Source organism: Xenopus laevis, chromosome 9_10L (assembly GCF_017654675.1).
Source record: "Xenopus laevis strain J_2021 chromosome 9_10L, Xenopus_laevis_v10.1, whole genome shotgun sequence".
Taxonomy (NCBI): domain Eukaryota; kingdom Metazoa; phylum Chordata; class Amphibia; order Anura; family Pipidae; genus Xenopus; species Xenopus laevis.
In genome coordinates this window covers 89,412,297-89,425,530 of record NC_054387.1, presented here as the reverse complement: position 1 = coordinate 89,425,530, position 13,234 = coordinate 89,412,297, and the positions used below count along the sequence as shown (strand labels likewise).

Sequence of the window (13,234 nt, the reverse complement as noted above, 5' to 3'; positions counted from 1 at the left end):
TGAATACAGTATACGTGAATCATATATTCTGTGCAGTTAATCAATGCAAGTAATTGTATTTATCACCGGCAAGCTAAAACATTTGCGGGGGAATGTAATAAAAACTATTTGCAATGCGAAAAGTTATGCCTTTGTGCGAACAAATTTTGCTTTGTGCGAATTTAATATAGCTTTTGCGAGCCCGGAAACTGTTTAGCGACCACTTCCGACAGTGAAAGACCGTTTGCGAATTTTATAGTTTGCACGAATGCGCACTCAATGTAATAAAACTTCTTACTGAAAAAGTCGTTATGTTTGCTCCAAAAGATTACGAGTTTACGACACCTTCAAGCACTTGTTATGAGTACGCAATTAAGATTCGCAATGCGCAATTAAAATTCGCAATGCAATAGCAGTTTAAGGAACAATATTACATTGCGAGATGTGGATTTTTAGTCTTATTGGTGCGAATTTTTTTGCTCTTTGCGACTTTTATTACATTCCTCTGCAAAAATAATACATTTCTAAATCATCTCTGTTTGAACTGATACCCTCTACTATACAGTATTTAATTATTCTGTTAAAATGATATGTTTTAACAATGATGGTATTTATTTCTAATTTTCTAAATCTTTTCACAGGAACTGAACCCAGACACTACCCATCCAGATTTTCGTCTGTGGCTTACAAGTTATCCGTCACCAAATTTCCCTGTATCTGTACTGCAGAATGGAGTGAAAATGACTAATGAGGCACCCAAAGGCTTACGCGCCAATATCATTCGCTCATACCTGATGGATCCGATTTCTGATCCAGAGTTTTTTACCAGTTGCAAAAAACTAGTAAGTATTATTTTATCTGTAGCTTTTCATGTGAAACCCATATACTTAAGTCTGCGGAGATTAAAAAATGAAGGCCCACTATCAGATGGTAAATGTAAACCTGTACATGTGACTTATGCACTGCAATTGTTGCATATAAATCATCAAAAGAACCACAAATAATACATCTTGGAACATTCTTTTGTTATTGGCAATGCTAGTGGATGAAAGCATTATACAGTATTTCCAGAATGCCAGGGGATCTCCTAATGGGCCCTGATTTGGCAAAACTCTCAGTTTATTATGCCTGGCTAAGCAATACATTATGATGTTAGATAAGGTGGAGAGTGCATTAGGTATTTTATTAGATACAATATGACATTATACAGTCAGGACAGACATTTATTTTACCTATAGTAGTGCAAGAGATTTACAGAGGATGTTTTACAGCAGTGGTCCCAAACCTTTGAGCCACACTCAGTTGTAAAAACTGTTGATAAGCCACACAAGCAAGAAAAATTCCTTAGGGATGTCAAATAAGGGCTATGATAGGCTTATTGATAGCCCCATGTGGACTATTACCCTGCAGGAGGCTCTGTTGGAGGAAAACTGTATCTTTATGCGTTCAAAACTTGAATCTAAGCCAGGGCTTTAAAAAATGGGCACTTACTAAGAAGCCACTGGGAGAAACATCAATGTTGCTCACGAGCCTCTGGTTGGGTATCACTATTTTACACCATTATAATAAGCAGTGCAGACAGTTTTATTTTTATGTTATGCAGATTGCAGCCATGTTTTGCACACTGCCTTTGGTTAAGTAAATGACTCCTTATACATTAATTGTACTGCTATGCCTGGCTAGGTAAGACATTTTGACAAGAACATTTATAATTACAAAGGCTGACATTAGGGGGTTATTTACGAAAACTCGAATTTTCTTATAATTTCAATTATAAAAAACTCAACCAAACCCCCATCCATGATTTTACCATATTTATTAATAAAAGATCTAAAAAAATTGGTTTGGGAATACCGGTAGTCTGGATAAAATCAAACAAAAACACAAAACGTACAAATTTTTTTCTATTTGATTCTGGAATCACTAGATTTTTTGAGTTATTGCCCAAAAACCCAGAATTGTTCGGATTATCGTATGAAACCCAGAGCAGACCAGGGTCATCTGCCATTGACTTATACAGGACCAATATTTGCACAAGGGCTTGTATAAGACAGAATAACAGCGACGTTTCAGGCCTACATCAGCCTTTCCTCAAGATAATTACTGCATCAAGCCTTGATGCAGTAATTAGCTTCAGGACAGGCTGATGTAGGCCTGAAACATCGCTGTTATTCTGTCTTATACAAGCCCTTGTGCAAATAATGGTCCTGTATAAGTCAATGGCAGATGACCCTGGCAGATGACCCTGGTAAAAGGCTTTTTAAGGAATTTTTTCTGAACGTGTGGTGCTGTCAATCTGGGAAAATTGAGTTTGATGTTCGGGTGGAAGTGGCTACCTGTGACGTGCACCCCTTCTGCAATAAGTTTCCGTTGCTGAGTGCTGACTCCTTCTTCGAATTATACAGGACCATGACCGGTTTGAGATGAAGTATTTTCTGATTTGGACTTTTTGCAGCTCGGGGTATGATAAATCTTGAAAAATTTGAGTTTTCCCCTTTAAAGGCCCAACCAGAAAAATTTGAGCTTTAATAAATAATCCCCAACCCTTTTTCCCCTTGAGCCACATTCAAATATAAAAAAAAATTTTTTAGAGCAACAAATTATGGGCTGTGATTAGCTATTTGGAAGCCCCTATGAGGACTGGCACCCTACAGGAGGCTCTGTTTGGCAGTACATCTGGTTTTTATGCAACCAAAATTCAAAAATAAGCACCTGCTTTGAGACCACTGGGAGCAACATCCAAGGAGTTGGTGAGGAACATGTTGCTCATGAGCCACTGGTTGGGGACCACTGCCCTAGATGTACTGAAATTCCAGGTGATACAATTCATTATGAATCATATGGGGTGAAGAGTGCAATAGGTGTTTCAGTTCTGAACTGGTTCAGACATCATATTTGGTCAGGGCAGACATTAGTTCTACTGTGATTCCTGGTTAGGCAACAGATATTATAAGAGGAAGAAATTAAATAAGCTATAGTAGTACAAACAGAGGCAGACTGACCTACCAGAAGATCTCCTGGAGGGCCCATGCCCTAGTATGAGAATATTCCCCTTTAGCCTTTTCATTTTCCAGCATAAGCCTGTATAATCTCTATATTATTTGCCACTGCCCCATCTAATTGTTTTGAGAGGATCCCGGATGTCAGCTTCTCTGGTGTGCCTTAGAAGGCCCAGACTCACACTGATGATGTCAGTATTGTCTTTTATGAAAAAAAAACAAGTGAAATATAATATCTTCATTCTGCAGACATGCTGCTAACATGAATATGCTATAAAACACTGTACCTGTTATGTTCTATATGTAGAATTGCAAAGTTTAAGTATGATATTGGTAATTATTTCTGTATTTTCCCTTCTTATTAGCCGGAGTTCAAAAAGTTGCTGTATGGACTGTGCTTCTTTCATGCTTTAGCTCAAGAGAGACGGAAGTTTGGCCCACTGGGATGGAACATTCCTTATGAATTCAATGAAACAGATATGAGAATCAGTGTTCAACAGCTCCAAATGTTTTTAAACCAATATGAGGTAATCAAGCATTAAGTAACACCCTTGAGATGTTAATTCTAGATCTAGTTCCCCTTGCCATTTGTAAGTAGTACTAAGTAGCACTAAGCAATTGCATATTTTTATGTTCCAGGAAGTACCCTATGATGCGTTACAATACATGACAGGAGAATGCAACTATGGAGGAAGAGTAACGGACGACTGGGACAGGCGCGCATTGCGCAGCATTCTGAATAAATTCTACAACATTGACATGATTAAAGACCCTAATTACATATTTGACTCAAGTGGCATTTATTATGCACCACCTGATGGAGATGTAAGTAACTGTGCAGGTTTTCGCTAGGAGCTTTAGGCTTATGGCCCATATTGTTTGTTTTGTTAAGGCATTTCCCTGGCATTTGTCCTGGTTCATCTGCTGCTGTAGTCACTGGCAAGCTTGGTGATCATACAGCTCATGAACATTTCCACTGACTAGAGAATAACTCTTGTCGCTTACCTCCATACTGATGTCACAATTTTTGCTTATGTTAAAATACTCACTTTGGTGGACTAAAACAAACTGCATAAATAATGCCATAAAGTTCTAGCCATGCCTTTTTATGTCATAATGCATTGCCTAACCAGGCTTATATGTGTAACTCATGTCTGCCCTGACTGTTAGGATGTCATAAAATATCCTGTATTCATGTGTTGCATTACAACACCTTATGCATGCTCTACCTCTTTTCTTGCCATAATGCATTGGCTGACTAGTTATAGCAATACATTTATCAACTGCACTATTGTAATGTCATGATCTGTGCTTCAGCATAACTTTCATTACATCACCTACTGTGTGTATACCCTAGCTCATATAATTGCTTGATGTATTTCCTAAACAGGCATAGCAGTACATATGTCTGGCCTGACTATTATCATGCCGTACCAATACATAGGGGGTTATTTATCAAAGGTTGAATTTCAAATTGATGTACATATTCATATGGTTCAATGGACCTCTGCCCTTGACTTGCAAATGAACTCAGCAGGTTTTAGGTGGCGAATATTCTAATTAAAACTGTTTCCATACTCGAGTTGCGATAAATCTCACATTTGAATTTACATTTGAGTTGGTGCTTTTAAATTTGAATTTTGACACAAAAAAAATGACCATTCCAACCTCAATAAATCTGCCCCATAATGTATATTGGAGCTATATGGACCAGAATGACTTGCATCTGCTGAGCAATCAGTGTTAATTCTCAAAAAGAATCTTCACTCCCCACTGGCCCAGAAGTAGTCACTACAGTAATTTTACCAAAATTGGCCAAAATGAATAGCAACAGTTTGGTCTCCTGCAGAGTTGAACTCCATTGTAGATTGTTCATTCAGAAATGACATGCACATATATAACTGCTATACCACAAACTCGTGCCAGTGACAAGCATTTATATTCTCATAGTTCTACAATAACGCACAATAATGTGTCATTTTAGGAGATCCGTGTAGTAACTATAATATGGGGGGATCCATTTTGTTCAGATTCTTATTTTATCTCTTTCAGTACAACAGTTACATAGAGTATACCAAGACTCTTCCTTTAAACCCATCCCCTGAGATTTTTGGCATGAATGCCAATGCTGATATCACCAAGGACCAGTCAGAAACTCAGCAACTGTTTGACAGTGTTCTTCTCACTCAGGTATGAAACGAAGAACAAAAGAATGTTTAGTATAGGGAGGCTGAAAACAGTTGGTAAACCTGATTTGTCCACACACACACACACTCTCTCTGCACTGATCCACTGTTGTGCAGTTCTGGTCTGTCTTCTGTAGATTCTGATCATTTTGTTTCTTTCCGCAGTCACGTTCTTCAGGTGGTGGAGCAAAATCTTCAGATGAAACTGTATTTGAAGTATCTGCTGATATACTTAGTAAGCTTCCCGTGAACTTTGACACTGAAGCAGCGATGAGGCGGTATCCCACAACTTATACTCAAAGCATGAACACTGTGCTTGTTCAGGAAATGGGACGATTTAACAAGCTGTTGTCCACCATTAGAGATTCTTGCATCAACATACAGAAAGCTATAAAGGTATGTTAGAACAGGACAACACACAGCACTTTCTTGTTTTTGCTGGTAGTCAATTGAGAAAACAGTACATGTACTTTTCTTGCCAATGGAATACAGATTATGGGCCTTTGCACCTTACTCAGAAAGAGCAAATGTGCTTCGTTTTTTTTCAGTGTATAGAAGTATAGAGGAGTCAGAGTTTCTAGACCCATTAGATAGGTGCACAGATGACTCAACCCTATCAAGTTGTAGATGTTTACTCATAGTAAATGTGCACCAGGGCCTGATGGAATACACTTTGAAGAGAGTTTAGAGTTTTAGCCAAGCCACTTTTTCTCAAGCTCACTTTCATCTGGTATGGTACTTGTGCACTGGAGGTATTACCAATGGCAGGCCTATAAGCTTGACATCTGTAGTAAGCAAGTTATTTATAACTTTGTTAAGGGATCACTTCAAGACTATGTTCTGGAGACATAATCAGTAGTAATCAGCGTGGTTTTATGATGGACAGAACTCGCAAAATGCTACACAAACCTGGGGGATATTATGTGCTATAGTAAATAAGCACATGAGTGTAGTTAAAGCCTCAGTATCAATAGGGTTCCACAATGCAAATAACTATGCACCATACAGGCATGAAATGCGCAAGGCCATAGACTGTAGGATTTATATATTTGAAATTTTGTTGTAATAAAAAAAATTGATAATTTGTCACATTTTGTAGTGTGGAATGGATTTCTATATTGTGAAGTTGGGACCAGCAAGCACATTGTTCCCCTTGAGGCTTCAGATAGGGTTTTTTCCCCTTTCGTCTGGGCCAGCAAGCAGTTAGGCAGGTTTCACGTGTGGCAGGTGCCTTTTATGATCCTAAATGACTGCTGGCATCAGAAACATCAGCATTAGGGCAGATTCTTAGAATAGAGTAACACTGTATTATTAAAGGACAGAGTAACACTAAGCTTTCCAGTCACATGTCAGACCCTTCATTTCCCCACCAACAGACTAAGTCAGCAGTTTGAGGGCTTATTTAAAGTATCTGTAGCACTTTAGCCTCACTATCTCACATTGTCACTATGCTGAACAGAAATCTGATATTCTGGTTAACTATCAGATCACTAATTGATACGGTTAAAAAAAATATTGTAAGCTCTGTGTAGGGTGGTACTTTGTGGCAGTCACACGCCATTGCTTATCCTCAAAGTGCAATACCCGTGAGCAGCGCTCTCACTGAATTTTCCTGTGCAGAGCTCAATGAGAGAACCAAGCTTAAATGCATAGAATTAAAAGAATTTGTATCAGTTTCAGGGGATTCCTAACTTTGGGAATAAATCTATAACAGGTTCTAAATCCAATCACTTTATTTGATGCCCAACATTATATCCACCTAATAATACCGGATACCTATTCTTCTACATGTTAGGGATTGGTGGTGATGTCTGCAGATCTTGAAGAGGTAGTGAGCAGCATTCTAAAAGGCAAGATTCCAGGAATGTGGATGAAGAAATCATACCCAAGCCTAAAACCCCTTGGCAGCTATGTCAATGACTTTCTGGCAAGACTAAAATTTTTGCAGGTAAGGAAAATAAAATAACACTTTTCTCTTGATTCGGTATTTGTTCCCATTTTTCTATTGCAGCAAATTGTAAGCTTCAGCGGGAGAGAGAAAATATATACAATATCAACAGGGCGAATGCAACTTCAAGAATGTTTTTTTTCTCTCCATAATTAGAAAAAATTGCAGCAAAAATTGTAAATGTTCAAATTAAATTTTTTTTCCCCAACAAGAACGAGATGTATCAACTAAAATAATAAAAAAAATCTGCAAAAAGTCTACATCATATTAACATTAAGTTAACGGTGAACTACCCCTCTGTTAAACTTGATGTACTTAAAATGTATGTTTTACTGTGGTTAAAAGTTATTCAGCTATACTGCAGTGTCTATGTAAGTAAATTACACCTATGTTCATCCAGATATAGGAACATAACTGACCAGATAACAATAGGATCTCTGTTTTCAAGGCCTGAGTGCTACTCACTGCTCCTTTTGATAGTTATAATATATACTCTTCACCTTTATAGGATTGGTATGAAAATGGAACACCCCCAGTATTTTGGCTTTCAGGCTTTTTCTTCACTCAAGCTTTTCTAACTGGAGCTCAACAGAATTTTGCTCGCAAGTACACTATTCCAATCGATCTACTGGGCTTTGACTTTGAGGTTTTGGAGGACAAGGAGTACAAGCATGCACCAGAGGATGGTAAGAGATCCAACATCTCTACGGAAGTTTCTAGCCTCAACTAGTTGTATAGCCTGACATTCTGGCAGTTTGTGGCCATTAGCGACTGGTGCATAGTAACAATTGGGGGGGGGGGGGGTGTTACACAAATGCACTCAAACCTTTGGACTTAATTTCTCTTTTATTAAATAGAGCGCTGTATCTGTCTTTCTCCTCCCATCTGACTGCTGCAAGTATTTCTGACATAACTTAAAGATAAACTGCCAATTCTTTTTCCTTCACAGGTGTTTATATACACGGGCTATTTCTAGATGGAGCACGCTGGGACAGAAAAACAAAACAATTAGGAGAATCATTTCCCAAGATCCTTTATGACACTGTGCCAGTGGTTTGTACCATTTCCTCTGAAATACAGTTAAAATGTTTATACAGCTTGCAATTAAAGGGGACATATACCACCAATAACAATATAAAAGTGTTCAGAGTGCTCTTCTGAGTGCTTTTACAATTTACATTTCAGTTTCACAATATTAGCAGTATTTTTTTTATACTTATAGCATGAATGTGAAATAGGTGGGTTTATGTCCCCATAGACATAACCAAAGTCTTAAGGTGGCCATAGACTTAAGCTGGCCATAGATGTAAAGATTTTTTTAAAAGATCAGATCGTGAGACCACGATTATCTCGAAAGGATTGTACGAATTGTCCATAAACTAAAAATACCATTTGCCGGGAAAACAAAGTGGAGCTGCCTGCTTCGCTCTGCAAACATAGATAGATTGCACTTGGACCGATAAGATTTTTTTTAACCTGGCCTATTAATTTCCGGACGAAAAATCGTAAGATGTACAATCGTTCGAATCCCACTAACTTCACCATAATTTCTAGGATCGGTCGGACTTCGCTTAAATCGGTTGTTCGGCAAGAAAAATCTTTGTGTCTATGGGGAGCTTTAGAGATCCACTCATTTGGCGATGTCCCCAACCAAGCCGATCTCTCCCCGATATGCCCACATTGAAGTGGGCGATATCGGGTTGATCTGATTGCGGGCCCTAGGGCCCAACGATTGGATCATAATGGATCCAATACAGGCGATCGCGATGCAACAGGTTTTTTTAACCTGCTTGATCAAGGTCTGGATGTCTTTCAGAAAGATATCGATCGCGAAAGCCCGTCGGATGTCCCCACACACAGGTCAATGTGCTGCCGACTGTCTGTCAGCAGCTTTTATCAGCCCGTGTATGTGGCCCTTTACAGGTCATATAAAGGTACCGGCGCACAAGGAGATTAGTTGCCCATGATAAATCTTTGCTACAGCAGTTGACTAATCTGCAAATGCTTTCCCACCAGCAATAATGTAAGTGCCTTGCAAGTTTCTTTGTGAGACGCCTACCGAAAAAACAGAATGCCACATCTCTTTTCAGTCTGCTAGATATATCATTTATAATATCATGTTATGTCTGAAACAGACAGGCGGCCATAGGGCAATGTTGTAAGTTTCCTACCTCACAGTTGCTATGTACCATATAACCACCATAAGAAACCCTTTTAATATGGCCCATCTTTCCAGCTGCATGGAGGATGCTGTAACTTGTTTGGGTAAAGGAAGCAAAGTGTAGTAAGAACTGTTTTTGTTTTTTTTTAATGTTTACACCTGACTATTTTGCAGATGTGGCTAAAGCCTTGCAAGAGGACAGATATTCCCCAGAGACCAAGTTACATTGCCCCCGTGTACAAGACAAGTGAGAGAAGAGGAACGTTATCCACTACTGGCCACTCCACTAACTTTGTCATTGCCATGACACTTCCATCAGATAAACCACAGGAGCACTGGATTGGCCGAGGTGTTGCACTCTTATGCCAACTGAACTCATAAATTAAAACACCCTCTGGGAAATGTTGGATTTTTTATTCTCTCCAGTTTATGATCAGGTTGTACAACAGATGAGAAAAGAGCAATGGCAACATTAAACAGAGTAACTGTGTAACAACAGTGTTGTGACAAATGATTTGTTTTACATTGGGCGCCCCCCGTAATAAGCCCCGTATGGGCACATACACACACTTGTAATGGAAACAGTAAAACACAATACATCTAGATACAGTTTTCCAGGCACAGTTACAATGAATTTGCAAAGCAAACGGCAATGAACTTCTGTCTGATGTCGCACACATTATATAAAGTGTGAATGGCCTTCATATTAATGCTCTTCCTAGGTCATGGAATGTCAGAAGAATACATACAATAAAGGGAGAGACAGATTGTCCCCTGAATATCCATAACTTAGGGGCATGAATACTGATGAGTGTTTTTTAGCAGCAGGTATTGACTTGAATTGGTAAGTTATCAAGCGTACATCTGTAAACAGCAGTTCATTAGCAATACGATCACATTTCTGGCAACCAAATGTATTAACCCTTTAGTGCCCACAGTGTGAAGTGGGCAGCAAATCATTAATTAGGAAGAAGGAAACTTCTCTAGCAACGTTACATGATCACAATGTTGTACCGCTGCAACAGCAACTTCAGCAAACACTATAGAAGGTAATACTCTGTACCGGCCTTTTAACCCTTACATGATTTCCTATATTGAGAGTAAATGATAGTGGATGGAGTGGAGTTTGACCATCCTGATTCAGCTATAGATCATGTGATAAATTCACAGAGAAATGGTGTGTGTTGGACTGGCATCTATTAACATACAGAAAGAAATTAGCAATAAGTGATCACAGTGGATTCTTCATGCCTAGAACCTTTATTTTTCTGCACAAAAGCCCTTCAATGATCTCACAAAACTGTTAATATGAAGTCGCCATGACCACTTAACATTAAAATTAACAGATATTTTTCAAGTCTTATCCGGTTTGTAAGGAGGCATCACATATGAAAGACCATTTTATATGATAGGTCACTTATCTGCAGGCTTTGCATCTTCACAGTGCCAGAGACCTTTTAGGGATTTACATTCAAATCTATGGAGAGCTGCATTGATGAGCTGCTATAAAGCACAGTGATTATGATGCCCAAGTAAATCTGTGCCATGGCCCTTCAAATCTACTATAACTTTTCTGAGACAAGTACAAGATGGCCATGAAATCAAATAGTAACACATTTTGCATCAAAATTCCTGGGAATTGCTAGGTTGCTACAAGCCAGGCCTATTTTTAGCACGACTGCAACAATCTCCTGCTGTAAGGGCATATTTATAGGTGTATAATAAACAAAATATTTCCATTTCAAAGGGGCGCTTCTGAGCACGGTTTTTGGAAAAAAAACAACAACCTAATTTTAGTGGTTTTAGATTTCTGCAGTTTTTGACTGACTGCAAGATGCTGAGCTGAAATCCCAGTGTATCAGTGACCCTAAATGATCAAGGATTAATTACATAAATAAAAAAAAAAAATTTTACGGCAATTTTACATCCCTTGGTATCAGGCTCATGTGGCACCAACTTTAAACAGCAGCACAAGGTGGGAGTAACTGCAAGTGCTGAAATATCCCACGGGGTGATTGTATTGTTCCCCTGTCACTCTGCTCTTTTAAAGGCCAATGAAGAGAAAAGATTTGACTCAGCAGAAGGCTGTGGTACAGTTTCCAATATACAGCAGCTCTAGGCAAAGGTGATCACTGCACAATACTAAAACTTGGTCCATTACAAGCTGCACACACTTAATCTCCTTAACACTAATGATAGAGCACCAAAAGGTGTAGCTAACAACAAAGTTATTCAAACACTTTCTTTTAAAGGGGTGGATTTATCTAAGAGTGAAGTTAGCGATCTCCACAGTCTGCAGAGTGAATATTTTCTCCATTCATTTTTATGGGATTTTAAAATGCGTATTTATCAAAGGGTGATAGTGAAAGTTCACCATTTGATAAATAAGCCTTAAAAAAACCCATAGAAATGAACAGAGAGAGGCGATATTTCACTCTGCGGACAGTGGGATCTCTAACTTTACTCTTTGATAAATCTACCCCTAAGACTCCGCAATTTGGAGTGCAGCAGTAAAAAGTGACCGAAGTTTATCAGTCACATGAATGAGGGCACCTGGGAAACTAACATGTCTAGCCTCATTTCAGATTTCAAAATGAAATCCGTTTCTGCTGTATTGAAAAAAAGTGCAGAAACTGATGTGTTTTGACAAAATCAAAATGTTTTCTCGCTACAGAATCCCTTAAGTTGCTGCACCTGGGCAAATGTACTGGTTTTTATGACATAAGGGGGTAAAAGCGCAGGTATTTTGCTGTAGGCTCTGAAAGGCACCCTGCTAACATTCCAGCAGTGGCTGTGACAACCAGTAACCACATATGGACAGCACACTGTACTGGACACACAATGAGCCATGAATTTCATCATTTTAGACAATAGAAGGGGATATTAACTGTATTACCAGGGTGCTGCTCACAAACAGGAGCTTTACTTTTATGTTTTCCTGTATATGACAGTTACAGGCTGTGATATATACTAGCAGCCAGCATGATCAAATAGCATGTGCCAGCCCCTAAAACCATCACTTTGGCTTTAGTATGTATTGAAATGACTGTTTGCAAGCAAGCATACTGTGCTAGTCAATATAAATGCAACGATAAGGCAAAAGCAGAGTAAATGCACTAAAATCACAGCAAATTAAACACAATTGCGCTTTGTTTTGGAAAATCACTTTAAAATGCAAGGAATGCAGGGAAAAACATATACAATGTATGACAGCTAAAATAAAAATACAATAGACTAAAAAGTGCAAATGACATTACTTCAATGTATAACAGACATTATCTAAATATAAATATATGCACCCCTTACAGGTTAAGTACCCATTTATTTGGAAAGATCAAGACGGCAACCCTCACTGAGTGGTGGGCCCAGTGTTAAATTACTTGTCAGCCAATGAATGGAGCCCAGTAGAAATGAGATTTTGGCCAGTACAATGGAGAGTGGCCTAGAGACAGCCCAGACAATGACCGATTCCCATAAAGGAAATTGAGACAAGGTGAAAATGGAGCAGCTTAGTGCAAATATCCTGGTAGCAAGTCTGGCACCATATAATAATAGCACCTGTGTAGCCAATAGAAAGGCTGAACAAGCTGAAATTTAGTCTAAATTGTAAAACCTTTAAATGAAAAAAAAAAATCTAAGCTAAATATATAAAAACTGTAATTGAAAAAATGTTAAATCAAGAAGCAAGGCAGGAGCCCCACTCTATCATTTTACTTTACATACACAAGAATGGCAGCTACTGATTGGCCATTTAGACTTGAATCAACGTTTGAGGAAGTGACCGAAATAATCCTATTTGTCATACAAATGAATGTGAATGTCATACAGTTTCTAGTTGTGTGACGCCATCTTGTTTAGATCCTATACTGCATGCAAGTGCCAATGCTTACTATATCCATTATCCAGAACCCCCTACAATCTGGATTCCATTGCTGGAGTTGTAGCAAACCTGCTCACAACT

The 13,234-nt window shown here is 38.7% G+C and overlaps 1 protein-coding gene across 2 annotated transcripts in view; it reads left to right on the top strand.

Moving 5' to 3' along the window:
* dnah7.L (dynein, axonemal, heavy chain 7 L homeolog) overlaps positions 1–11,268 on the top strand; it is a 77,977-nt gene extending 66,709 nt beyond the window's left edge. For both annotated transcript variants that reach the window (XM_041577203.1, XM_041577204.1), the window contains exons 56-64: positions 621–821; positions 3,344–3,505; positions 3,618–3,803; positions 5,031–5,168; positions 5,330–5,560; positions 6,960–7,112; positions 7,621–7,798; positions 8,062–8,165; positions 9,448–11,268. In XM_041577203.1, the coding sequence (XP_041433137.1) occupies positions 621–821; positions 3,344–3,505; positions 3,618–3,803; positions 5,031–5,168; positions 5,330–5,560; positions 6,960–7,112; positions 7,621–7,798; positions 8,062–8,165; positions 9,448–9,654 (1,560 nt within the window). In that variant the 3' untranslated portion in view covers positions 9,655–11,268. The remainder of the gene's footprint in view (positions 1–620; positions 822–3,343; positions 3,506–3,617; positions 3,804–5,030; positions 5,169–5,329; positions 5,561–6,959; positions 7,113–7,620; positions 7,799–8,061; positions 8,166–9,447) is intronic.
* The last annotated feature ends 1,966 nt before the right edge of the window (positions 11,269–13,234 follow it).